This window comes from Mycteria americana, chromosome 12 (genome assembly GCF_035582795.1).
Source record: "Mycteria americana isolate JAX WOST 10 ecotype Jacksonville Zoo and Gardens chromosome 12, USCA_MyAme_1.0, whole genome shotgun sequence".
Taxonomy (NCBI): domain Eukaryota; kingdom Metazoa; phylum Chordata; class Aves; order Ciconiiformes; family Ciconiidae; genus Mycteria; species Mycteria americana.
This window is the reverse complement of record NC_134376.1, coordinates 8874241-8901914: the sequence shown is the minus strand read 5'-3', so window position 1 is coordinate 8901914 and position 27674 is coordinate 8874241. Positions and strand designations below refer to the sequence as shown.

General features: G+C 38.3%; 2 protein-coding genes across 5 annotated transcripts in view; one reads left to right on the top strand and one right to left on the bottom strand.

The window, feature by feature from the left end:
* The window catches only part of CYTH3 (cytohesin 3), a 53216-nt gene extending 46992 nt beyond the window's left edge, over positions 1-6224 (top strand). For all 3 annotated transcript variants that reach the window (XM_075515577.1, XM_075515578.1, XM_075515575.1), the window contains 4 exons: positions 1532-1608; positions 1690-1761; positions 1890-2044; positions 2677-6224. In XM_075515577.1, coding sequence (XP_075371692.1) covers positions 1532-1608; positions 1690-1761; positions 1890-2044; positions 2677-2749 — 377 coding nt within the window. In that variant the 3' untranslated portion in view covers positions 2750-6224. The remainder of the gene's footprint in view (positions 1-1531; positions 1609-1689; positions 1762-1889; positions 2045-2676) is intronic.
* Positions 6225-6884: 660 nt separating this feature from the next.
* Positions 6885-27673, bottom strand: USP42 (ubiquitin specific peptidase 42). 2 transcript variants are annotated; one of them, XM_075515248.1, is made up of 17 exons: positions 27468-27673; positions 23399-23636; positions 22420-22620; positions 21077-21187; positions 20811-20913; positions 20576-20643; positions 20341-20411; positions 19735-19817; positions 17404-17515; positions 16861-17001; positions 16552-16652; positions 15968-16106; positions 14566-15294; positions 14090-14178; positions 11932-13434; positions 11152-11444; positions 6885-8386 (listed from the first exon to the last, which is right to left on the bottom strand). In XM_075515248.1, the coding sequence occupies exons 2-17, from the start codon at positions 23625-23627 to the stop codon at positions 8346-8348; spliced, it is 4014 nt and encodes a 1337-aa protein (XP_075371363.1). In that variant the 5' UTR covers positions 23628-23636; positions 27468-27673; the 3' UTR covers positions 6885-8345. The 2 variants fall into 2 exon arrangements, with proteins under 2 accessions (XP_075371363.1, XP_075371364.1); XM_075515249.1 differs by lacking the exon at positions 27468-27673 and adding an exon at positions 25974-27164.
* Position 27674: the final 1 nt, after the last annotated feature.

Genomic DNA, 27674 nt, shown 5'->3' with positions numbered 1-27674 from the left:
ACCTGCTTGCAGATTAAATTTTTCTGAAGATGTATGTGTGTGTAGTGGAAACAAAGTTTATTGAGTACATTGAACATTGCAGTGTGTTAGCCCTTGGTTACCGTGTAGGTCATGAAACCAAGCAAAAGGAAGATATGGCATGCAACAAACTCAGTCTGCAATGTCAACACGTAGTAGGCTGGTATCAAGAAATGTCATGATATTCCTAGAATTGTTCTTTAACTTAATATGATTTGGATTTCTGTATTAAACAAAACCCCAGCTATCTCAAGTAGAACAAAAAGATTAAAAAATTATGCTCCTGTCTTAGATTTAATTATATGACTTGGATTAAATTGGGAATCTTGTGTGTATTAATGGTACTCTTTATGTAGGGGTGTTCAGTAGCAAGATCAGCTATTTTGAGATGTTGGGTTAATGAGATTAAATCACTGCTGAATGGATGATGCACAGGTGGTGACATAATCCTGAAGTCAGATAACTATGGTGGAACTAAGCCATAGTAATTCGTGAATGCTTTATCTACAATTGTCTTTCCTGGAAATGAGTTTTAAAAATAATGTAACTGCGGAATGCTAGACATGTTCTGAAGTAGCCCACGGCAGAAAACCAGCTGAAAGGGCCAAGACAATAATGTGTGTTTCTAAAAGGAATTGTTCCCTACAGTGTGACATTAGCAGGTGTAAGAAAGAGGAGCTCTGTGGTTGCTGTTGTCTAAACTGTTAATGCAGGAAAAATGGGCATTTTTTGAGCAGTAGCTATTTCTTCTGTCAGGTGTACTCAATGATATATTAACCTATAAAGAGAAAATGTTTTTAAAATAGTAAATGATGAAAAGTGACTAAAAATGGTACATTTTGGCATAGGACTTGCTCCTTATTGATGACACATCATATTTGTTCTGCTAATAATGTTTATAAGCATCTTATGCACTTGATGTTAAATCTGAAAGTAGAGATAGGTTCTTAATCACATGTATGCTCACGAGTGGAGTGAAAGGAAGGCGATAAAATGCCCTTAATTTTATTGATGGGACCCTTTCCTTGTACAAGACAGGCTGTGGAGGGGGGTGGTCCTGTTGCTGGAACCCAGCATGGACCTAGTTACTGGTTTTGCTGGTGACTGGCCTCCCTTTGCTGTGTAGCAGCACTGACTGCATTTCTGAGGGCTGTGTAGTATTAATATTTTTGATGCAGTAAACAACTGTGATGGCATGGACAGAGGGAGCAGGTCTGACTGCTAAACTGTTGCATTCATTCTCTGTAAGAGAGGAGACATTTACAGATTTAGAGCATACAGTTTTTGTGGCTGGTCAGCAACACCATAGTTAATGCTGTCTCAGGAGTTTGATCTTAGTACAAGAGTTACAGTAACACGTTCCTTTAACCTCAGCTCATCTGTGCCTGATCCATTTACAATTAAGTAATTAAGACATATTTTGAAAAACAAGCAAAACTAAATGACTTCCTTATCCATAGTTGAAGCCTTGACAGCAACATACATTTAATTCAGCCATACCTTTTGATTGTAGGGGGAAGAGTAAAAACGTGGAAACGGAGATGGTTTATTCTGACTGATAATTGCCTGTATTACTTTGAATACACAACAGTGAGTATCTATTACAGTAAACTGCATTTGTGATCAAGATATTTAAGTGGCTAATAATGTGATATTTTCCTAATTTTTTAGGACAAAGAACCTAGAGGAATTATTCCGTTAGAAAATCTTAGCATAAGAGAAGTTGAAGACCCTAGAAAACCAGTAAGATATTTTCATAATATTTTTTTAAGATGAAGTAAACTGTATAGAACTTAGATGTAGTGTTACCTGAAGATGTTTGTCACTTTTGTTTTGTTTTTGAAATTTATTTCTTCATTTCTACCCTCCAGAACTGCTTTGAGCTCTATAACCCCAGTCATAAAGGTCAAGTAATTAAAGCATGTAAAACTGAAGCTGATGGTAGAGTGGTGGAAGGCAACCATGTAGTGTATAGAATATCTGCTCCCACCCCAGAAGAAAAGGAAGAGTGGATTAAATCTATCAAGTGAGTTTAAAGTCTGAAGTGTCTTTCAGAAATGAAGTGTAAGCTCTTTTCGGAGTAAGATACTAAGAGAATTTGTGTTCTAACTTGTTTGAAGAATTCTGGTGTGGCAATGTCCTCTAGGATTAATGACAAGCTACATGGGGTTGACAGATCGAGATACAAGTCTCCTGTTACTGTCTGGTCCCAAGGAAATAGTGCTACTAACTCAAATGAGGAAAATCTGGATTTTTTTTTTTTTTTTAAAGCAAATGTAAAGCCTTGTGTGAATTGTCTTTAACCCTAATTTTATTAGATTCTTACTTCACCTAATAATTAACTTTAGTGACATCTATCTTAAGCATGTTCACAGTGCAGTTTTACACCTTCATAGCTTGACTTTATCTTGTAAGGTTTATAAAGCAGACCCACACTTAAAGAAATAAATAATGGTCAAGATGAAGGTATGAACTCTAAACAAATCACAGCTGAATAACATGTTTTTCTAAAGAAATATTTGTGATGCTTAGAAGTGAACCATCCATTATCTTATTAAGAGTGTGCAGTCATCCACAGGGAAGAGGGAACAAAATAGTTTTAGTTTTCAAAAACAGGTATTAGTTAACCAAACTGATGCTTCCTCCTTTCTCTTCTAGAGCAAGTATCAGCAGGGATCCCTTCTATGATATGCTGGCAACAAGGAAACGAAGAATTGCAAATAAGAAATAGAACATGATCAGCAACTTGTATACCCACATCAACCTATAAATGAGCATACAGTTGAGTGATAATGTAAAAATCGGACAAACTAAATGAAGATAATAACTGTAAATTTTTTATATATATATATATATACACTTTACTATGACATAAAAACTTGGCAAGACCTTTCAGGGTAAATAGTTATTGGCATATAATTTGAAGTAAGCTTTAAATCCCAGAGGATTATTATATTGGAACTTAATTCAACTGAAAACATGGAAGCCTTGTTTTCACTTATATTAGTTACAACTCCAGTTTACTTTGGTTGGGAGGGAAGGAATTTGAGGCTAACAGTAAAATATCCTATACCTGCTATTTGAGCGCATTTCCCATAAAAGGAGGAGTGATTATAAGACTTTCATCTCTCACTAAAATGCAGCACCAGAAGTGGAGTACAGCGTGATCTAGCACTTACTTTTTCTGTAAGCAGAAAACCCACAATCTCAGTATCAGTTTTCAAGTCTCGTGTGTTTCGCAGTAAATGAACAGCTGAGTGAAGCTTTCATTTAGGATTTGCGCTCCTACCTTTATGGAAATAGCTTTTCTTCTTCAGAAATGCAACTCAGCAGTAGACTGGCAGCTACGTAACTAGTTGTGCCAAAGGGTTTGGTTGATATGCACTGAAATGTATGCAGGTCCCAACAGCAAAGGTTTGAGTCTGTAGACATGACACTAAGTACAGATGTGGTTTGATATTGCCAGTAGGCTAAAACTCATTCCTGTCTGCTCATACACAATAAGCATACGATTTAATGACTGTTTTCATCTGCTTTTTATATAGTAACATCCTCCTTATGTTTTAGATATGTTGTAGTTTAATTAACACTAAGTTACTACTAAAGGAGTAAGATGACAGGGCTTGCATGAGTTCAGGCTTTGCATGTGCAAATATCCCCAAATCATTTCACATGCATTTAATGTTTTTAAAGGGAAAAACCAGGAAGATGAAATCTTTCTGTAAGATACAGCCTTAGATAGTTAAGCAAGCAGGATTCATTCCTTTGCTTGATAACAAACTTCAGACATACAGAAAAGTTCAGTATTTTTATTGCATTCTTAAAGGTGATTTTTCAGATCTGTGCTTCAGCAGTTGAAATTGGGAAAATGAATAGGCATCCTTATTTTCACTAAAAAATAAAAAAACCCAACCCTTACACATCGATTACCTAGTGCAGCTAAACTCCCCCACAAGCACATGTCTTTCTCTTTTTGTTATTTGTGGAAGATCTTTCTGTGGTCCTACTGATAGTCTTTCAGTACCATGTAAACTGCTATGGCAGATCTTACTACAATGCTTTTTCTATTGATAGCGCACGTACGATTCTTAAGGTAAAGCCCCTAATTCCACAGTGGGGGAAAAAGTGGTTTTTTGGACCCTACTGCTTCTGTTAGTACTCAGTTTTTCACAAACTTGTTGAACCTGAGCCGTGCCTACTGTGCCAATGAATGCTTTGGAGACCCAATACTTTGTCAAAGCAGTTTTGCTTGTTGGAGTTACAGACGCATCTCTGGATACGTTATAGGGAAATGTGCCGCGCTGGCAGAGCCACAGACTTACTAAGTTGATCTGTTTCAAATCTCTTTTTAATTGTAAGGGAGAGTCTGTTTCATTGTTCCTGTCTTACTAATTTGCCTTGTTTTGCATGGGGTGTCAGCCTGTGAATGTTTTGCTTTATTGCATGTTTGCCAAAACGGCCGAGAGGAAGAGAACAAAGTAAACTTTTCTACACTTAGATTTTCCCCGGAGCATGTGGAATTGCATTCTGCTTGGATGAATGTTCAAATCTGAGTACTTTCAAGGGAGTAAAACTCAACCAAAGGAGATAGAATCCTTGAATAAGTATCAGTGTGGGGATGTCTTTGCTTAATGGAACGCATTTAAACTCTTTATAGAAACGAATTAAGTTGTATGTCCTGTGTTTGCAAAGCAGCATCATTATAGAGCTGCTAACATCACTTGTTTTGAGTCTCCTGTTCCGCAACTTCAAGTTTTGTTTTCAAGCAATGCATACACCAGTTTTAGCTTTGGACAAGTAGATTTGTAATGCAAATAGTGATAAGCCAGAATCAGTGGTACTAATGAGTGTGAAGGTGAAAAGCAGCAAATAAAGTATTTCTGGAGAAATGTGAGATTACAGAAGCATTAATAAGCCATGAAGCACTTTCGTATCAATTCTTATCTTCTGAAATATCACCTTCGAGAAAATCTATTTATTTAACCAGGTGAGGATGTCTGCCTATAAGCATGAAGGAAATGCCTTGAGAGTTCATTTGCTGTATTTAGTTTGAAGTTCTAATATCCGGCAGAAATAATTATTTAGAGTAACATGTAACTGAGGATATTATAGCAGGAAATATATTATTTCTTAGCATTAAAATGCGACATCTTAAACAGCTATTTGTGGTGCTCAATATATGTATTTAATTTACCAAAGCTAATGGAATAGCATTCTTGTGTGTGATAATATTTGATTTCAAATGTTCTTTGTAACAGTATTAACAGGGAGTGAAACTGGCCCAAAATTTCCACTGGCTACGAGGCCAGTAAAACAAAGTGGCTTGTGAAAATTTTGGCCAAATCAGGTACTATCCATGAGGGTGAAGAAAAATCTCTCAACCTTTCCCTTTTTTATCGGGCTTCAAGGCCAGGGGTAGCTACTAAGACTAGCTGCTCGGTGGCCTAAAGCAGTATCTGTTACGGTTTGGCCATGCTGAGGAAAAGTCCTCTGGGGACAACAGACTTCTCCCTTCCTGTTGCACTGAAACTTGCATAATTCTTCAGCTCTTTGTTTTTAACGTTGCCCTTTCCAGCTACAGGGGCCAGCAAGAGCCACTACTGCTTCTGCCATGTGCATGGCTTCACTCACTGTCTAAACCATTTGGCCACTAACATCAGGCATGTTGACAGTGCAATCTAGGGAGAGAACTGTATATAATACTTAAGCTCAGCTGGGCTGACTTAAATTTTACAATATTCTGACAAAATAAGCTCTGCGTCACTTAACATTTTGAACTGTTTTAAACTGGTACAAAACGGAACCTTTGTAAACTGAGCAGCATTTATAATGCTTCCTATATAAAAACAATGCATATTTTTAAGATTTATTACATATCTATGTAGATATGCTTGCTGGAAAAGCTAGGTCTGTTGTAGACCAAATGCTACAAATTAAGACTTGTGGCTTACCAGTTTCATTTCTATATTTTCTTGGAAAATGTTTCTAGCTAGAGTTTAAATATAAAATGTAAATACTGTACAGATATGTATTGATATAAGTATTACTTGGTGTACACAAGTGATTCGCATGACATACTCTGTATCAATCATTGTTAAAAATGTGATGGTCTATGTAATTCCACTGCAATATTAATGTTTTCATTTATCATTAAGACCTGTTGCTTAAATCTGGAGATTTTCTCGAAAATAAAGCGTGAAACTATACTATTGTATAGCTCCTCATTTACCAAGAATACATGGGAGGCAATTGCTGATTTTTTTTTTTTTTTAAGAGATTTAAGGTTCAATTTTACAGCATGTTATAACTGCTCATGTAAGTAAAAGGCCTCTTTTCCCTACCTTTAGGCACACTAATCCAAATTATCAGGTTTAAATTTTTAGAGAGAACATTCAACTGCAAAATAGATTGTTTCAGTAAGTATGCTACAACTATGAGTGTTACTCCATTAAGAGCTGATTTCCCTTGAGAGCCACCCTAAATTAAGGAGGTATTTTGTCCATTCCCTTCCCTGAGTTTCAGTCAAATGTAAAGGGGGGTGGAATCAGATCTCTGCTCCTCAAGTAGATTAATTAGACCTCCCCCAATTAGAAATAGCTAATGCTGCTGCAGTTGCCCAGTCTGCTCCTCCATGGCTCTAATCTGAAGCTGTCACTAACTGCCCTCCCTCCATTTACTGCTTAGGGGCTAGTTCAGGCAGCTGTTGCTTCTGGAGCTCTTCATGGAGGTACAGCAGTCAACACTTAAACTCCTTTTATACATTTATGCTGGAGTTATTCATCAGACAAAAGACAAGACACCAGATCTTGGAGCCAAAGGACAAAAGAGGAAAAAAAAGCCAGATACAGGAAAGGTATGTGGTTTCTTTGTCATGTTACTTTATGTAACTTCACATAACTGTTGCCATAGGAACATTATGCAGGGTACACTTATGGTTTGGCTTTATGGTGTTCTCCATGTACCAAAATATTACGTTAAGTATTTAGTAAAACATGAACCTTGCTCCTTTTTTTTTTTTTTTTTTTTTTAGTGTCACATACAGTAGAAAGCTACTGCTGCGCTTCCACCCTGTTGCCTGGTTTTGGAAGCTTTTAACTTCAAAGGAGAAAGCCTTCTGCATTCTTGTCTAGGCAGCTGAAGTCCCAAGTTACTTATCTTCTCTGGGTCACACCGACAGCATCTTCTCACCTACCACTGAAAGGAAGATCTGATTTCTTGAGTATCAAACACACTCTGAAAGCTGTCAATTCACATGACATATTGCATGTTAAATAACTCAAGTAAAACTCAAGTAAAAATCCATTTTAACTTTGCTGTATTTATATACTATATAAATTTTACATGCTATATATTTACAGTGGGGCAAGTGCTTTTTATCTTTAAAAAAACAAAGATCAAACTTTAGACATCTCTGAACAACACAGCTTGTATAAACCAGACAGATTATTCAGATGAACTGTATTTAATACAGGTTCCCCACTCATCTCCTGATGCAGGACCAGTGAATAATAAGTGCATCACAGTTTGATAGCATTTAATAATAAAAATAAAAATCACAGTATGAATTTGTCTGTAACTAGACACTTTAGAGAGACAAAACAGACAACTGAGACTTAAGACAAGTGACAGTATATTAAGAAAATGTAATAAAAACATATGGAAGAGTATACAAATAGTCTTGAGAGATACATTCAGAACTGCATATTCGTTGTTTCACAATGTTGAAAACCAGAAGATTTTCTTCAGATCTTGAATATAACTCAAATGTGAAGTAAATTAGTTTCTAGTGTCAGACATCACAGAAAAAAGATGCAGCTCTTGCAAAACTCTAGTTATTTGAGAGCTTGTGAAATTTTAAATAAGTCTTTAAATTAAATATACAGACTGTCAGTTGCAATTTTTATAATTCCTGGTCGCTCTTGCACCAGATGTCTAACTTGGAGTAACATTACATGAATAACATAAAGTCAACCTGAGTCTGTAATTAAGCAGCATTTGAGATGGTCTATTCCAGGGCATTATCTCACATCAGTGAGATATTTATGTGGTAATTTACAATGTTCAGCAGTTGTAAAAAGTTTCCACCCTTTTGGATTAGAAGTATATTTTAAAAAAAGAAAGTCTCAAGTTAAAAACTAAAAAAAAGTTCTTTCATGGTAAAATTCTGTACAGAAATGTTAAGCACCACTTATGACTGGATTTTGTCTTGATGGTAATTGTTTTGATAATAAATTTTAAGTTTTGATGGTCAATATTGGTAATGTTGGTTTTGATGGTAAGAAGTTGTTGGTTTTGATGGTAAGAAGTTGTTGGTTTTGATGGTAGGTTTAGTTTGAGTATTGAAGGCTTCCATCAGTAAGCTCCGCATCTGAAAGACAAAAGGAAGCAATGTCACTCCCTGTTGTGACATTCAACATCAAACTATGTCTCAGTGGTTTGATTTCTGAAAATGAAGTCTCAAACCTGCACACAGCTCCACCTGCTCTGGGACCACGGGATCCCGCTGACTCGAAGGCAGCTTCCTCACGCTTAAACTAACTGCATTTCAGTTCTGTGCTAAGATTGGTGAACTGTACAGAGTATTAGGACAAAGCTACCTGCTTTAATAGCAAATGGTAGACCTTGGGTAAATTAAGTTTAGCTGAAGTTTTGCCTAGACAGCATCCTTGTTTTACTAATAATCTTGCAGTCAAGCTGACCAAGTCTTACCCCTGAAAACAGACGCCTTCAGAAACTTGCTGGAGAGAATGTGTAGGAATGTAGGAAATTAACTGCTTTAAAGCTACTCCTTCTCCCATCCTATCTGGATTTTTCTAAAATCACAAGTTATCACTAGTCATTTTCACCCTTATTAATTTATTCAAAGCAACATGAGTCCTGGTGAAAAGGCACAACCTAACAATTCCGTCTCAGTTGTTCCTAGTCTGTCCCTAGCTTGTTTGAGAGGTTCAATACTCTCTAAAAACACGCTGCCAAAGTGGCCTTTTTTTGAGGTTAGATTCCATCACTCAGAAAATCCTACTTGAGACCCTTTTTTTTTTTTTAAAAAAAAGATTGACCTTCCACAGGATGAAGCTAATTTACATCCATGGACTTGACGAAATACTAAAAATTCTCAAGACTTAAATTGCTTTTCACAGCCCTCATAGCCCACTTGTGTTGCAAGCAGTGTATCAAAGTGGGGTAGTGTTGTATTTATCAATGAACATCCCTTTCACCTACATAGCCCAGTAATCCTAATGTCCCTGACTTGTGTGATGAGATGCGAGACATTTCCTTTCTTACTGTACTTCTGACTGGTTTAGAAAAAAAACGAGTTTGCCATCTGCTGGCCAGAGAATTCCCTAAAGCCACATGAGTGTTAGAGCAGATGCATTTTGTTCTGTTTGTTTCCTGATTTATCAGCTAGAACTGAGACACTTTCAGTGCCGTAAGGATTATTTTGACACTAGTATCATAAAAAGTCTGGTTTTATTACAATAGTATTTGAAAGACCTCAATTCAGTCCTCCTTCTTAAATTTTCCTTGTTAAAGAGATAAATATCATACTAAATTTTACAAGAATAATGTGTGAACAATCAGTTTTCCCTCCACACTATATTTTCAGAACAAAACTTTTGGTTGTCCTAAAATACAATCGTCATTTTTCCACAAATGCACTCCCTCTTTGCCTTAAGCAAACTTTTCAGTGCAAGAAACTACTGACTGTGGCAATTTACCTCAATGTGGAAACCACAAGGAATTTTTGAAAATTGAAGTCTCTCCCAAGATTAAACTTCTCCAAATTGTGAAATGCATTCATCGGTAATGCAAGAAGATGAATTCTTTTTTTTTTTTTCTATGCCAGAATGACATTTGCAACACTGGGCTATTAATGAACAGGATTGTCACTGACTATTAACCCAATTCTTAAATTGTGGGTGGGTATAAAACATAGAAAATGTAAAAATAAAACCTGCTTTTGGATAGTGAGCTGTTGTCTTCAGGGATTACTTCAGTTGTCTATAAGAGTAAAACAGATGGTTGGAGGGGTCGTTTGTTTATTAAAACATCTGAATAACTGGGACTGGCTTTATGTCAGATAACGGGCATTTAAGAAGGTTTTATTTTTATAATAAACATTTCTGTTCAGAAAAATTTCATGGGAAATGTTGTCAAATTTGATTTTAGATGTTGAATTTCTTGCAGTGTACGATCTTCTTCACTGCATAATTCTAGAGCTAATTAATTTAAGCCGTATTATCTACTGAGAGCCCAAGTCAGGACTATGACAAGCAACAGCAGAGAGTTCAATGTAAATTCAGTCAGGCACTCAAGTTTGTACTTAGTTTTTTGTAAGAAGCACCAAACTGACTTTTTTTTTTAATAGTAAAAATTGGGAAAGAGCTGTTTCATCAGGCCACTTCTCTGTATTCTTAAGCATATACTAACAGAAAAAAACCACAAGTAAATAAAACCGTAGCACGAATTTAACATACTCTCCAGGTGTTAAATTGCGAAGTGTCTTCTGGAGGGTTAACAACTGTGAATTCAGTGTGCTTAGGAGAAGGCAGATCTACATCTGAAACAACAGTATTTCAGTATTATCACGAACTTCTGTTACTCTGAATAAGCAGTCAGCACTGTTTCTATGTCATGAAATAGCTGAACATAGTATTTTATTTAAATCTTTTACTCTGGCAGTCTTTTTTATGAAGATGGCTTTTCACTACAATATTACTAGCCTGGAAGTCTCATGTCGTCATCTTCCATCTTGACTACTGAACCTCTTCTCTACCTACTAGATTCTTTTTCAAGATGTAGCTGCCCAAGGGTTTTTCTCCTACTTAGCTGGACTGAATTTAATAAGGCGTCTTGCATCTCTCCCACTTGTCCGCCACTTAACCATCAGATCAAATTAAAATTACTTGCCCTTCAACCCCTTTGCAGTTTTATTTCAGACTTTCTTTCCTCACAGGCATTTGAAAATGGAAAAAAAAAAAAGCCTATCAACTTTATTTTATATTAATGCAGACTGTTCGGAAGCCACGATATAAAGCAGAGATTTCACCACACAAGCATTTAAAGATTGTTTTAAATAATAGTGTCTAGGTGAATAAAAAGGAGTCTTGCAAACATCCTGTGGCCCCTTACCTTTAACGTACTCATTGGATGTGATGGAGCTGTATTTCTTGCTTTCACCTGCACCGGAAGGCTTCCCTTCCTTGTAGGGTTGTTTACTGCCCTGGTTTCTGTATTGCTCACATAAATAGCCGCCTGGAGGACAGGATTCCTCCTTCTTCTCCCGTGTTTTCTTCTGGAAACGAGGATCTAAATATTCCAAGAAGCCTTTCAGTTTCCTGATGTGTTTCTTCTTTTTCTTCTTTTTCTTACGTTTGCGATTGTCATTGTCAAAGCGGAGCACAGAGAAATCCAAATCATAAAGTCTGAAGGAAACATGCAAGTTAAAAATAGAAAAACAGATGTGGCACTTGATGCATATATGAAACGTTATTTATTTTACCACAGGTGATGACTTGCAGCGTGTCAGCTATTTTGTGGTAATTTCTGCACATCTAACTTACTTTAGATGCAGCAAACTTAAGCCCTCAGATTGAAGGACAACAGGTCCTGGTTTGTACACAAATCATTAACAGTGGCTAGTTGTGGAATATGTGGAATTAAAAAAAGAAAATGTTGTAACCTAATGAAGAACGGTGTGCAGATGTGATTCTAACTACGTGGTCCAGATCTAGTGTTCTAACGCAATTCAGCAATATCTTTCCTATCTTCATTTGACCAACCTAATGACATGATCCCCAGCCAGATTACGCTATATAAATAACTTAGAAACAATGAAAAAAAGGCAGACATGAGAAACACCCAGAAAAGAATTAGGAAAAAATTGCTGATTATGCTGGAATCCTTGCTTACTTGTAATCCTTCTCTCGATGTTTATCTTTGGACTTCTTTTTCTTCTTGACTTTCTTGTATTTTTTCATTCTTTGGTCACCTATCTTTCGGCATTTCTTTTCTATTTCGCTTCCGCTTCCTTCTGCGTGGGTATATTTTCTTTTGCCATTTCTTAGTTTTTCTTTTTCATTTTCCCGGGCAGAGTCCTCAAAATTTGAATGAGCTGACACAGGTGGAAGTGCATGCCTTTCACGAGAATATTTTTCAGATTGCTGCTGAGGTACGGAACAATGATGTAAGCTTGCTCTGTGGCTGCTAAAGTGATGTGCATCTTCCTCTCTAGAGGGTGCATTGTGAGGCCATCTGCTTTTGCAGTGATAATCCTTATGTGACCTGTTGTTGTAAGCTTGACTTGATTTGTCAAAGTCTTTGTCACAATGAGAGGACTTTCTCTCTCTACCATCTCTTGTTCCATGAGAGGAATAATAATCATTGTAGTATCTGCATTTTTCCCATCTCCACGGTTCATCTTGATAGTATCTTTCTCTGCTCCAAGTTCTCTCTCCTTTGGAATGATAATACCTGTTCCTGTCTTGTTCTGTTCTTTCTCTGCTTCGGGATCTATAACGAGAATATTTTCCTGAGCTCTTGCCATTATTTGGGCTGTTTTTTTCATTATGGGAAGATCTGTACTTGCTTTCATTGCAATATTCCTGCTTATGACGACTTTGCCTATTTGTTTCTACACTGCGAGAGCACCTCCTCCTGTGGGAATGATCATCTGGTTTGCTTTTGGTTTGCTTCTCCTTCTCCCTCTCTTCAGTGTCTGAGTTTTCTCTCTTCTTTCGGTAGTGCTCTTTGTCAGTTTTTTTAGAGTCATATATTTTTTTCTTATATTTTTTCCTATGTTTATCTTCTTCACATTTTTTATTACTCAGTCCCTCGTTTTCTCTAGAAAATTGACTCTCCAAAACTTTATCCAGTTTTGTAATAGAAGAGTCATTAACAGGTGGTACCTCTACGTAGTTATTAGAAACGTCCTTTGTATCTTGGCATTTATCTGTAATATCTAGAGATGCAAGTTTTTTAGAACTACATTCAATGTCAGACTTGATAGAGGAAGTTTGCCCTAATTTCTCTTCACTCTCAGGAGACCCTTTGATGTACAAAGGATTTTCTTTTGAAATTAGTTCAGGTTCTTTTGATTTTCTTGGTTTGTCTTTATCTCTACTATCTTCAGATTCACACTGCCCAATGAATTCATCTTCAGCATCCACGGATTTTTTCCTGACCTTGTGCTGACCATTGATATTGGGATGCACATTATCAGCTTTTGTTATAATACTTTCAGCAACTTCTTCTTTGGTAGAAATGGTTTCAGAATCTGATTGAGTAAAAAGATTCTCGACCTCACAGCTGAAGTTGGAAGGAACCTTCCTGGATTCTTCATAGGCAAACAGTGCTTCCATCACTACAGTTTCCATAAGAGCATCATTCTCGGAAGATTTCTGAGGTCCAGGGACACTGCACAAAATAAAACCACATTTTTCACTTGAAAAAGTCCATTTAAAAGATGAATGTTAGGAGTAAAATCCTAAGTAAAATCCTTTTTTCCTTAAGGAAAAAAATTGATGGCTACTGGAAAACTCTGAAAGACATTCCCTTTAGAAACCTATTCTTACACCTTCCTCAGCCCCCAGAGAAGGTGGGTTTTTTCCTCTTGATTCTGCAAGTATTGCATTAAAAAAACCACACCCAACACATCTGTCTCCCTCCACTTGCTGCTCCGAATCACATCAATAGCCAAACCCACTATATTTGCTCTCCCCCCAACTAGAAAAAAGTAAACACAGGGATTTCCCTCCTTCTCCCAAATGGGAGAGGAGATGGTGGGAATTTACATTCACACATCCTAGGATGGGAAAACAGGGAAAGAGGAATAGAAAAAAAGTATTCCAGACAATGGAAAAAAATTCTATGAAGAAACAAAAGTTTTCCAAGAGGCATCTGCCTGTACTTAGTATCAGAATAATATATGCTCAGTGCTGATGTTTGCAACACTAGATGTACAGCATGGAATTCCTGTACCGACTTAAAGCTTTCTATTAAATAGTATTAGTAGACAGGTAAAACAATGAACTTGTATGAAAGCTTGTTTTAATCAGTGTACTCATTTTACCTTATTTCCTCTGACAAGCTGTTCAACTGGCTGTATGTGAGAGATTCTAAGATTATTTCTTGAGGAACCGGTGACAAAGCTATAGGCATCTACAATTAAAATGTAGAAGTTAAAAGACTGAAAAAATACTACTTTTAGTAGAAAACTGCTGTTTGCAAAATTTCTACATTAGACATTAACAAGATGGCTTTGAGTTATATGCACTATCCCCGTTTTACACATCACCCCACTCATCCCCCCAAACATATTTATGAAACTTATGAAGTATTATCTCAGCTGAACTTCTCTTAAGTTGACATGTTCTCATATGACAGCTCAGCTCTGCAAATTCTAATGGGATAACAGCACAAAGTGTTATGATGAAATTTGTGCTGCATGTTTTCTCAATATTTCACATGAATTAGGAACACTATAATGCTCCTGAATACCTAATACATCATAGGTGAGAAATTCTAGGTGGAACAAACATAACTCACTGTTTCAAGCAATCCGTTTGTTTTAGAAAAGAAAATCTCAGAAGGTTTAACAGGTTGGACTTGGCAAGTGGAATCATCAAGTTTCAGTCCATTTTCTTTAGATTCATTATCTAAACTAATAGCACCATTTAGTGAATCATTTTTTGGCAGCTCATGCTGGGATCTTTCTTCTTCAGCATTCTGACAGGAAGAATGGGAATTCTGCAATGTACGGACCACCTTTCCAATCAAAATTCCGTTAGAAGATATTATGTTGCAATTCCTTTTAAACAAGCCCTTCGACTCCTCAGATTTTCCTGAAGTTTCTGCACTGTAAGGGACTGCGTTATCAGTGCTGAGTTTAGGATTTCCATTCACTGCTGGCTCAACAAAAATTTCATCAGGAATTTCCTGTTTGGAAATGTTAGTAGCAACTGACATTGTAGATGGATTTGAGGTAGACTCTGCTGCTGAAGAATTTGTAATTGTGGATGAAGGCTTGCTTAAATCCTCATCCTCCGCAGCACTGCTAAGACAGTCAGGTTGCGACACAGTCTGACGTGCAGGCAATTTGTTATTAATACTGATAGTGATCTTCTGGGTTTTTGATGGATCAGTAATTGAAGGCCTGGTAATTGCCCAGTTTTGAACACAAGCTGTTGGAGGAGCTGAAGACGGCCTTTTCAGGGTGACACCAACAGTATTTGGATCCTCTTTTAGGGGTCCATTTCCATTTAAACGACTTGAATTCTGTATTTAAAAAGAAGAGACTGCAAGATGGATATGTGCAAACAGACAGCATTTCAATTTTTAAAACATTAAATTCTCCTACTAAATATTTCTACAAATTGCCTCAACACCTAAGAAGAAAAAACACCCCCCTTCAAATATAAATGTAAGTCCACAAGTGTGTTTAATTCCTGCTTTTGGTTTACTGCATATTGGTATCAAAAAAGCATCATTTTTGAAATCCACCTAAACAACTTAAGATTGACTAAAGCTATTCCCAAATATATTTATTTTCCCCTTTAAACGTTCCCTGAAAACATTGGAGTAATTGTTCTGGTACTCAGGAACAAGACAATTTGTTTACACTGTCTCAGCTAAAGTGACACGGGGTGGGGGTGGGATTTTTTTTTTTTTTTAAATTATTTAAGCATTAATAGACAAATTGTCTCAAGAGCATAGTTCTCAGTGCTTTAGAAAGCTGAGTTGGAAGTATAAAGTAATGAAGTAGCATGGCTGCACAATTTAGGATTAGCCACTGTTTGAATAATACTGGCTATAGCATGAGGGCTGTGAAGAAAGCTGCAGTGTGGGAGGGAAAATAAAACTCAGATGCTAAAAACAACAACAAAAAACCCCACACCAAAACCAAAAACCACTGTTAATTTGGTGAGATTATCTGCCCCTCTCAAATTACCTTAATCATATGAGGAGGAAGCCGTGGTCCCATAAATCCAGCCTGCTTACTATTAGCCCCCCGCTGACCAAGGAATGAACGGGGATAAGACGGTGCTGGTAAGTAAAAAGCACGTTCTCCGAGTGTCAAATCATAGCGCCTTGGGAAAAGAGCAGCGATCTTAGTTTAGAGTTTTTCTTTCAGCCCATTCTTGGATTAAACCCCATCCTATAATTTTATAGGAACAGTTTATATGACACAGAAGACATTAACTAAGACAACAAACTGAAAATTAGATAATGGTCTTCCTACAACGACTATCCTTTTCAGAGCGATAACATCCTTACACCATCTATGGCCTTAATTTCTCCTCTTTTCTAAATTAGCAAGCTACAGAGAGCAGATGTATAGCAATGTACACAAGTGCAGCAGTTAAAGGCCAAGCAATGAAAGATAATAAATGACATGGGGAATTTCAGGTTAGACAGAACTGAATTATACAAATAGTAATCTTTTCCTAGGACAGAGAGAAAAACACTTGAAAGGAAGAAAAATATAACAGGAAAGTAAATATATTCCAAAACACACTCAGTATTTGTTATTACCTGATATAAAAAAGTACATAAGCTTGCTGATTGAGAACTGTTTTGATATCAGAAAGGTCTACTGAGGCATCATTCATTCGATACCAAAGTCCATTACCAGCCTGCAAATAAAGACAATTACATCTTTAGATGAATTGCATGTTTTCCAAATGACATCACAGATAGAACACTACAGAACAAAACATACCAGAACAAATCAAACAAAACATATAATGCAACCTTTTCCCCTAAAAACAGTGGTTACCAGTAACATTTTAATTTCTTTGTCAGCACAGATTTTAGCCTGTTAGAAATCAAGCTGATATCTACCTTTATGAAGCAGAGATAGTGTCCTGCGTTACAGTTGAAACCACTATGTACAAGAACTGCATATAAAGCATAGATGAGTGGTTCTCCAATTGACTGGGACATATATGCTCGAAGATCCAAATATTCAGGATATTTTACATCCTAAACACAGACCAAGATGATTAAAAAATTATCCTGAAAAACTTCATGGACTAGCCTGAGAAAAACACTTCTAAAAACACAGACTAGGATTATATGAATATATTTTGATTCATTTAAAAATACCTATTCTCATAAACAACATTTAATAGTTTAAGTTGCAGAGAACTGTTTTCTACAGAATTAGCTCTTAAAGGAGTAAGGTATATTCTCATGGTCACACAGGAACTTTATCATTATTAAGAAAGAAAGAAGCAGCCATAGTTGTTATATTGACTTTTCTTAGACAATAGTTATTAGTCTATAATTATTGCCTGCAAACGTTAACAACTTTTAAATGAGTATTCATCTTTGGGAAATCTCCCATTCCAAGAAGATAAAGTAGCTTTACAGCTGTAAATATACCTTGTTGATCTTTCCACCAGTAAAATTTGCAAATCTTTTCAGTGATATTGTGAGGACATTGGAAGAACGATGTATTGTGTACCTCTTTGACGCAGGAACCATCTTTTTACACCTTAAAAACAAGCACAGACAAATGTTTAACAGCATATCCTTTTCCCCCTCAAAAGTCAAACAAGTTTTCATCTCTCACACATGCTTATGCTATTTGAATGATATTTACTTGCATAATATGTTTTTTCTTTTCATAAATCCATACACTGCATTTCAGGTTTGTTAATAGAGAGAAGATAGCAGGATATAAGAGGACAGCTCTACAGAACAAAGAATAAAGGATTTAGAACATTATCTTTTGATAGCCAAACAAATGTCTGAACATGTATCTTTGTTATGCCAAACAGGTAAGGCTTTCCAACAACTCGGCACGAAGCAGGACCAGGAATCTCTCACTAGAGCACATCACCAGAATGTAAGGCAAGGTACCAGTTCTTGTTATGCCAAAGCGGCTATTTTGAACCCATGTCCTGGATACATTCTTTCAGCTTTCTGCTGGAATGCAAATATTAAAAGTGGAACAAGAGAGTCTCAGTCCTCAGGACTAGAAACTGCAAATAATTTCCAAAACGGACCATATATCAATGTAAAAAATACAATGGAAGGAAATAGTCATTCTACAGGAGGGAGACATTGGACAGCAGTAAGTCTTCCTGTACTGAGGTTGCCTCGAAAGACACTGAAACCATCTGCAGTCCTTTGAAACAAAATTGTTACTTGTAAGTTTGTTGCATTGCACACTCAAAGGTAGGACTACAGAGTAAACTGTGAAATTCAACCACTAGCACAGAGAATGACTGCAAGGTGTCAGTTTACATAATCAAGAAAAATATTGTTGGTAGTTAACACAGAAAGAATTAAATAGTCTCTTTTCAAACTCTGATGTCAAAATACAAGGCAGAGAATTCCAAACTGACGGAGAATGCCTATGAACAAAAAAAAAAAAAAAAAAAAAGACCCACCCAGAATAAAAAAAAAAAAAAAAAAAAGTGTTTTATAAAATTCTATGAAACTTTTAATTAGAAACAAAGTTTTGAGGCAGTAATCCTTATTAGAAAAATTCATGGTAGAAAAGGAAAACATCAATTAGGAAAAACTTAAAAGTAATAGAATAGTTTACCAGCAATGGAAAAGATACTGTACATATGCTAAACCTTTCTTTTTAAACTCACAAAAAGACTGAAACTTCTGGTTTTATGTGTGACTAAACTGATCACACCCCACATTAATAAAGGATCACGCGATTCAGATGCGAGGTGCTTATTACAGTTATCTCACTCTTCCTCAGCTATAATCTGTAAAGTATGAGAATTCTTCATATGTTACATGTTGCTTTCTAGGATCCACAGACTAAAACAAACCTGGGATTAAACTGTTGTAATAGCCTATTGGATGCTCTTTATTCAACATCTGCATTCAAATGTACTAATTAACTTATCATTTTCCAACAACAAAAAGCAGGTATTGCATTTTTCATTTTGAACGATCAGGCAGGAATGTTACAGACCCGAGCCTGGCAGTCTTTGTTTTTCTGAGTTTATGTTTGAATAACAACTTGTTTTGCCAAAGTATCTCATACAAATGTTCAATGCTCTTACATATATAGAAACATTCTACATATTGAGCAGCATATAGGACATCTTAACTCCATATACTTTCACTAAGCATAGGTTAGGTTTAGGATGGCTCCTTTCGGACAACAGTAGTCCACAGGTTTTACAATTCAAAAACTCTGCAAGACACTGTTCAATGAGCCAGCAGAGGTTGCTAATGTTAATTATCACTGTGTCTGTTCACATTCACCGAGACCCAATCTCACGTTGTTTCAGAGTGAACACTAGGACCTTCAGGAAGCTGATGTTGCCTCCCACCCCAAAATGTTGTCCATAGCTTTGTGCTTCAGCTTCAGCTCAGTTCACTACTGATTGGACATGCCTTTTAACTTCTGGCCATATGAATATTTCAGTGTGCAACTTCACACTTAGGAAGGCTGCCAAACCCCAGTATAGACAATACTAGGAATAAAAGCCTAATGTGAGCTAATGGCCACAATTCTTATATTTCCAAATATTCAAACAGAAACACAAAAATTACTCTCTTAGAAACAAATGTCTTATTTTCCAAGCTTTGAATGATTTCAGTGTATGAAATGAAAGAACAACAGAGAGCTGTGTCTCATTATCTTACTTCTAAACAAAGTCAAAAGGTAACTTATGCTCTAAGTCATGCAGTACGTTAAACGTGTATCTTGTATTAAGATGTAATTAGTAGTAATCTTACTTGCTACACTTATAGCTATTTTCACCATCCAGCTGTTCCGGTTTCACAAATTGTTCTAGAGCTCTGGTGACAGATGTAACTGCCTGGATGAGTAAGAAAGCAGAGCACTAAGTCACTAGAAATGCAAAATTTCAAACACTTACTAGTAGTTTACGAGAGAACCTTGCTAGTGCATACTTAAGTGACCTACTGTGAACCAGCAAACACTGTGAAGAATGAGGCGGAAACAGAGTATGCTGAGCATTTACCTCATTTGAAAATGATTCTACTTCAAAATAAATAAATTTTGCAATACCATAGACAGCATCTGTGGTATGCTTTGGCATCAATAATGAGAACAATCAAAACCATCAGTCTAACTATAGATGTATATTGAAGTAGAATAATTGAGAAGTATGATAGTATCATTGTTTGCGTAGATATAATATTTTTCCAGCTTAAATCTAAAGAGAGACCATTTACATGGCTTCAGAAGAACAAAGTCCAATACACTCCCATCCACCACCAAGTTCTCTTAACAGTATATGTTTTTAAGTAAAATGAGTTTCTTTTAGAAAGCTCTACAAGTCTTTACACGTCTTGACCCATATTCACAAAACATCTTACCTTTATATCCAAAGTAATATCGAGGAATGGCTCGTATGTATCCGAAACTGCTTTGCAGTTCAAGCACTTTACTGGAATCAAAATACAAATGCTTAACAATACGTGAAGGAGACTAACTGTGCAAATTTAAATTATTAATACATATTACTTTAGTCAAACTACAAACTGCTTTACTACAGACAGAAAAAAACACACAGACCAGTTTGAAGGACAGTAAGATTTTTTTAAAAAGTACCTCGGGATCTTAGATATCCTCCAAATATTTGATAAATAAGTGTGGTGGCTTGAGAAGATCTGTCCAATCTGGAAATAAATTATAATCAGACCTCAGAAGATTTAAGGCACAGAATTAACTCTTCAAACAGTTTTTCTTTTTATGAAAACCAAGGACATAGATTTTAATTTATGATAGTAAATAAAGGAGTAAGAGGGGCCAGAGAGGAATTAAAAGTTAATTTGTTTATGCTTACTTGGTGCTTCCATTTAAGCAAGCTTTCTGCAAAGCATCAACAGTGAAGCATAAGAATTCATGTGCATCCTCTTGACTGCCAAAATGGAAATGTTTTCCTATTCCTAATAAATAAGAGAGTTATTATATTTATCTCATATAAAATGAAAGAAAACTCGTATTTGTAAAGTATCTCTTCTTTAAAGTATCAAAATCATTTATATGCATCAAATAATTCTTTGAAAAATTAAAAAATACCAAAAAATAAAACCATCTGAAATGACTTACTTTTAAGGCCATTGATAACAGATGTAGGTTTGATGGCATTATTAGAGCAACAGAGGACCTGGTTAATGTGAGTTTCCATCGTGCACATCATACAGAAGCCTTCTTCATGACCTGAACAGTGAAAGAAGAAAGCATCCCAGTCTAGTCAAATATACATTGCTACAAAAAAACCTAAAAAAAAAAAATAATCTTTAAGTTATAGGTACAATGTCCACTCTCCGTGCTACATTCTCTTCTCCTAAGGTGTCAATACCCAACAGTTTTGTGACATTTTATTACGCAGAACTGTATAGAATAAAAATGTCAATTAGGTCTGTAACAAAGTGCACTTTCTGATGAGAAATCTAAGTAACTATTGCAATGTCATTTTTTTTGCAGGCTGACAAAAATGTGAACTCCACAGACTGCAGAATACACGAGGAAACAATATTGACATTGATGATACAACACTAAGAGAGAATGTGTGTTATTTTCAGCACACTGCTGTTAGGTGAGCTACATGACACAGAGCTAAGAATTCTCTGGGAGAAAGGGAAGATTAAAGTAACGTATGTATTAGTATTTCTGCCCTCCTTTTTTCAACAGGATTCTTAACTGAAATAATTGTTATATATGGCGAGAAAACACGGTTAAATTTCTAGGAATAAATACTAAGATACCAGACTAGAAAGCATACAGGTGCCTTTGTAAAAATATACATATATGGACATGAAAAGAGGCTCCTAGGCTTAAATAAATTCAAGTATAAAAATGAAATTCAAAGAACACAAATTCAAGGGTTTAAAAAATAACAAAACTTTATTTAGAATAAAGTCAGTCTAAATTTTAATACAGTCCCACACAAATTTCTATTTGAGTTCATAAAAGATTAGCTCGTAGTGCTTTCTAGGGTGGTTTCTTTTTTAATGGGTCAACAGTGAACATATCATTTATCACAGTATTAGTGCTTTACGGTATCTAGGCTGCGAAGACTAAGAATCTACGATGTCAACATCCTAAATTTTATCACCTTTCTACCAGCAGGAAACCTAAATGCCAAATGTTCATCAAATGCCTTACTTTACAATGCACTTCATTATTCACATGAAGCAAGAAATGATTTTTTTTTTTTTAAGTTTTACCATGGTGCATTAAATGAACAAATGCACTTTATATGCTATTCTGAGGCTCCTGTTAATATAATCATAGAATCATTTAGGTTGGAAAAGACCTTTAAGATCGTGTTCAAAGCCAGCTTCTACAGATAAAATAGGACAACTAAGAGTTTTCTTCACAGAATCACTGTTGTTCTTTCACCTTCAGAGCTGTCCAACAGATTTATAATAATGTTAGAAAGTACTCACATGACTGGGTGTGTTCAAGAGAAAGCATGTAATTGGCGAGAGGAGGCGTGTAGGTCAAACACTGTAGAGTAGAATTAAGGAAACATGTGTTGCCGAGATTCTGCAGTCCAACTCCAACACTTTGTGTTTGTTGCCAATCCATACAAATTTTCTCAGGTGGAAAAAGAATCCTTTGTGGCGGGGCAATTCCATCATTAACAACTGCAAGAAAATAGAGATGTATTGTTTTTGTTTTAAGAAGGACATTTTAAAAGTAGCACTCTGTAGGGGCACCCAGAAGAACCAGCTATACTCCAAAACACAAAAACATATGATCCACAGCTTTAACACTGCCACTTGAACTTGCTGGTCAACACTCTCTTTTGGACAATAGTTTATTCATCTGTTTTAATTCTTCTAATGCAAGACAAAAACTACCATTCTGATTTTAGTAACTTTTGCCAGGTTTCTGTCCATCTATAGTCTTTAATCTGATTATTAATTAAATTATTGTTTTGTTCCTTATTGGAACTTAAACCACAAACTTACACTTGTAATTATATGGTAATAAATATAAGAACTAAGACAGGAACATAAGCAACTAACTAGCACAGAAGGTAATCCTATAGATATCAGATCTCTTCCTGGGGAGCATTATCATTCAAAGACTGGTGAATGATGGAAGCCATGAATAGCATGGTAAAATGTACTTTTCTCTGCATAACAGAAAAGACCCGGATAAGTCTGCGTATTGTAAAAAGCTCCCCATAATTTACTAAATAGATCAAAACTAAGTTACTAATAGATCGTAGATAGATAAAACTAAGTTTTGCAACACCATTCACTTCAGCTGCCATTGAGGATTCACAAAATCAAAGCCTACCGATGAAGTCTTTATTCATTGTAGTCCCATTTTATAGCAGTGCAACAATTAAGAACTGCATTTTCGACTTTTGTTTTGTTTTTAAGAAAAAGGGGGGAGGACAAAAGACACACTTACCTAGATCTCTTTGGGCAAAAGGCTTAGATTTTTGAGATGATCTACAATAAATAGCACCTCCGGGTCCTTTCTCCACAGAGACTTTGTTTGGATCTTCTGCAGGTGGTACCCGGCCCAAATTTGCGGTGCGTGACGTCATTTTTTTAGTACGGGGTTTCTTAGATTTGTCCGACCGCCTTGATGACGATTTTTTAGATTTTGAAGATTTTGGCTTGTTAACTATGGTCATTGTTCATATCTGTAACAGAGGCAAAAGTTCTGGTTGACAGAAGAACATCAAGATGCATTCCAGAAAGAAAAGAATAGGAGAAATCCTGTCACTTAGTCTCAAAGAAATAACTTGAAGAACCAAATAGCTGATAAGAACAATTTAAAAAACAAACAACCCAAAACTAAACACACAAAGCAGAATTTTCCATCAAAACTGTATCAATATTACTTTTAACTTCTGCAGAGCTGGTGACTGATGACATTTCTTACACTTTCAAGGGATTTTAATCCATTACAGTTATGAAGACCTTTTTTTTGAAAGGAGCTGTGAGCAGCGCCACATTCAAGTGCTGTCCTGTTGAGATCCAGGAGGAGCTGTTTGGCCCTTCTTTTCACTCCTGGGAACCACGCACCTCTGAGACACAGAGATGGGATATAGCTCTGAGCAATCTTGGGAAAGGAGAGCAAGAAAACACTTGTATGTTTATTTCTGCCTGGATTTCTTCTGCCCCTCCAAGAAATATTTGTTTGGATACAATTTTGGCAGCAGTACATGTGGTATTTTGCACCTATCACATTTACAACTCTTACTATCAACCGAAAAGTTGAACCAAAAAGCATCTTTTTCAGTTCTACTTATGTGAAGTTGTACATTTTTCTCTGGCAAAACAACAGAGGAATGTAAGCTATAAAAAGGAAATGCTTGCTGAACGTAAAAGAAAGCAAAACAAACCCTCAGCCCTCAAGGACAAAGGCAATAACTGATATTAAGTGCTTTTTAAAATGCTGATTAGGTTTCAAGATGATACCTCTTCAGATATGTGTAATTGTGTGTGCATAGTAAGCCGCTGAATAATTACATGATCAATTATCAATTTCTATATGTAAAGTTTTGCTGCTATCTTACTATAGCACGTAGGGCCTTTTTAAGTTTAGGGAAACTATAAACTTAACTGAGGGTTTAAAGCATAAGCTGCTTTGTTATACTGAAATAACAGAGAGAACAAAGCATAAAGCAGTTTCAGATTTATGGCACAACTTGATTGCTATTGGTAAAACTTAAGGTAGATTAAACAAAGCACAGTAAATTAGAGAACTTCTCATCCCACAAAAGACAAATTATGTGCAAAGCCTTTAATTAGATCTTTTTCCCTTTAAATTTTCAATTTAAAATTCACTCTATACACATTTCCCATGTCTGAGAAGATAATACACAAAACTGGAAAATTCCCTCTCATTTTACTAAGAAATGAAGACATCCTTGTCCATTTGGAAGACTAAGATGGCAGTTCTTGGGCTCAGTGATTTTCAGATAAGATCCAGTCTTCAAATTGCGGATACCAGTGGCATCTCCTTTTTCAGATTGAAAGGGAAAGTGTTTCAACAACATATTTAAAACATATTTAAAACATATTTATGGGACAAAAACCAGAATCAAGACTGCAGCAAAAGGCAAACAGAAGAATATTATCACAAAAAAGCTTGAGTGTTATATTGACCAACGAGGTTAAGCCTTATGTAATTTTTAATTTATTTTTGACAACTGAGTGATGCATTACCAGGTATCAAGCACTATACGACAGCAAATAACGCTAGTAAGAATAAATCAGATCCACCACTTCTTCAAAATATATCAATATAATTCTTAATTTCGACAGAATATTTGACAAAGAAGTACTAAAACTATAAACACTGATATTTTTTCCTCTCCCATTGTTCAACATACATACAAGTTCTGTTCCTATACCACTGCTGAACATAAGTTTACATTGTTGTGCGCACTGAGTGTTATTTCCCTGTGTGGATGTTGTAATAGACTTTTCCCAGTATGATACTGAAAAGTAAAACAGATAAAAGTTACTTTCCTCCCATTTTGGGCTTTGCATCAGCGTTGTTTAGATTTTTTTCAGCAGTCTCATTACAAAACATATCAGTTATGACTTGGATCTAAATATAAATATTTGATCTCCAATTTGTATACAATAAATCACAGCTCAGGAAGATGTTATACAAGATCCCATTCACAAAACTGCGTTTAACCAGGGAGTAGTGATTATGCATTTACCTCGTTACAAAACAAACATTTTCAGCAGGGATTATTAAAAAACAACATACACAAAAATACCTAGGTAGAAATAAGGAGCAATAGAAAACTACTATAGCACAGATACGAAGACCAGGCACGTTTACATCGCTAAATTACAAACTACACTTCCACACTGCAATGCTACTGTAAGCAAAAAAAAAAAAAAAAAAAGGGAAATTAAGAAACACCCCAAACACACACATGCCGCACTAGTTTTACTTTCATTAAAAAATAATCCAGCCACCAAGCCGGGAAACGCAAAATTCATTATCACTTTACCCTTAATTGGAAGCCAATCCTGTATGTGAAGTACAGAGTAACTTTAAATATTCTTTGCCCCGCTGTCCCGGGTGCCAGCAGAGAGTTTCTCGGCGCAGACACTTCTTGCGGCGGCACCGCGTTTGGGGTCCGCGGGTGGGCGGGGAGCAGCGAGGGCAGCCCCGGTGCCCACCTCGGCTTCTCATCCCGGGCCACAGCGAGTTCAGGCGGGCTCCGAACCACCCCTGCGTCCTTTAACGCGTCACAGTATCCCCGTTTAAAATTAAACCGTCCGCCTCCGATGCCCTTCTATTACCAGCGCTAAGCTTGAAGCACCAACCCAGTCACCCTCTGCTCTGCCTTCCCCAAGGGCTTTGGTTCCTGAGAACGTTTTGACGCCGAAAGATAGAAGGCTGCCTTCACGGGCAGGCACAGCATGCCTGCACGCAACATGTCCGCGCTCGGGAGCGGCAAGAGCCCAAACACACACAAAACAAAACCGACCCCGACAGGCAGGCGAGTGGGGCCGGGAAAGGGCTCCGAGGGAGCCTCCGCTTCACCTCGCCTCGCCCTTCTCCCTCCAGCTCGCACACCGCCCCAGCCCCGCCGGGCCACCGCGCACCTCAACCCCGCTGCTCCCTGCCCAGCGGGGGGCAGGCCCAGCGGCGTGCCGTGCCGCCTCAGCGCCCGCCCTCCCCGCCCCGTCTTTACCTTTCCGGGCCCGAGCCCGAGCCCGCGCCTTACAGACCGTCCGGAGGCAGGACCGCGGCAGGCATCGCCCAACGGCGACTCCGTGCCCATGGCAACGCGGCGGGGGGGCGGGGGGAGCCGGCGCGGGGGGGGGCAGGAAGGGGAAACGAATCGAACCCGGACCCTCCGAGCGGGAGGCGGCAGGCCCCGCGGGGAGCCGCCGCCTCGCCGAGCGGGGAACAACGCCGCGCCGGGCGGGGAACAACGCCGCTCGCGCCGCGGGACTCGGGGCAAGGGGATCCCGGCCGCCCTCCCGCCGGCACCGGGACGCGGGGAGGCAACGCCGAGTCCCCGCGCCGGCAGGAGGAGACGGAGGAGGAGGATGGAGAGGCAGGCGGCGGGCGGGCGCCGGCGGGACCCCGGCGCCTAACGGAGGAGGCGGGCACGGAGCGGAGGCATCGCGCCGGGCACCGCCACCCCCCGCCGCGCTGGGAGGGGGCCGGTCCCGCCGGCCCAGGGGGTGGTGGCGGCGGCGGCGGGGCTGGGTCCCTCCGCCGCGTGCTGGGGACGGCGCCCCGCCCCGCCCGGGGGTCCCACCCCCTCCGGCTGCCCGCCAGCCAGGAGGGCAGCGGCCGAGTGCCCGGCCGGCGTCCCGGCGGGCTGGGCTGGGCTGAGCCGGCTGCTCCCGCCGGCCGCTTTCCCTTCCCTTTCCCGGGCCGGCCCCTCCCCCCCGGCCCATTGATTTCCAGGCAGGGAGACGCACGCGGCGCTGCCGGGCTTTGCCAGGCCGCCTCCAGGCCCGACTCTCCCCCCCAGCCCCATTACCTGGCTCGGCCCCGCTTGACTCGGCGCTGCCGGGTCCCCCTCGCCGCAGCCCCCGCCTCAGCCCGGCCCGCTCCGCCTACTGTTACAGCCCGTCGGGGAACAATGACGTCCCTCCGCCGGCCTCTTGCATCCGGGGCCCGGCGCCGGCCGGGCAAGCGGGCGGGGGGAGGAAAGGAGGCGGCGGCGGCGGCGGGGGGAGAGAAGCGA

What these genes read in the sequence shown, in the direction of transcription:
- USP42 (XM_075515248.1), bottom strand. Translation starts at nt 23,627, where the DNA reads ATGACCATAGTTAACAAGCCAAAATCTTCAAAATCTAAAAAATCGTCA. An exon ending in AGGATATCTAAGATCCCGAG is followed by an intron (nt 20,412 to 20,575) that starts GTACTTTTTAAA and finishes TTTTGATTCCAG; the next exon opens with TAAAGTGCTTGAACTGCAAA. An exon ending in AATAGCTATAAGTGTAGCAA is followed by an intron (nt 17,516 to 19,734) that starts GTAAGATTACTA and finishes CTTGTTTTTAAG; the next exon opens with GTGTAAAAAGATGGTTCCTG.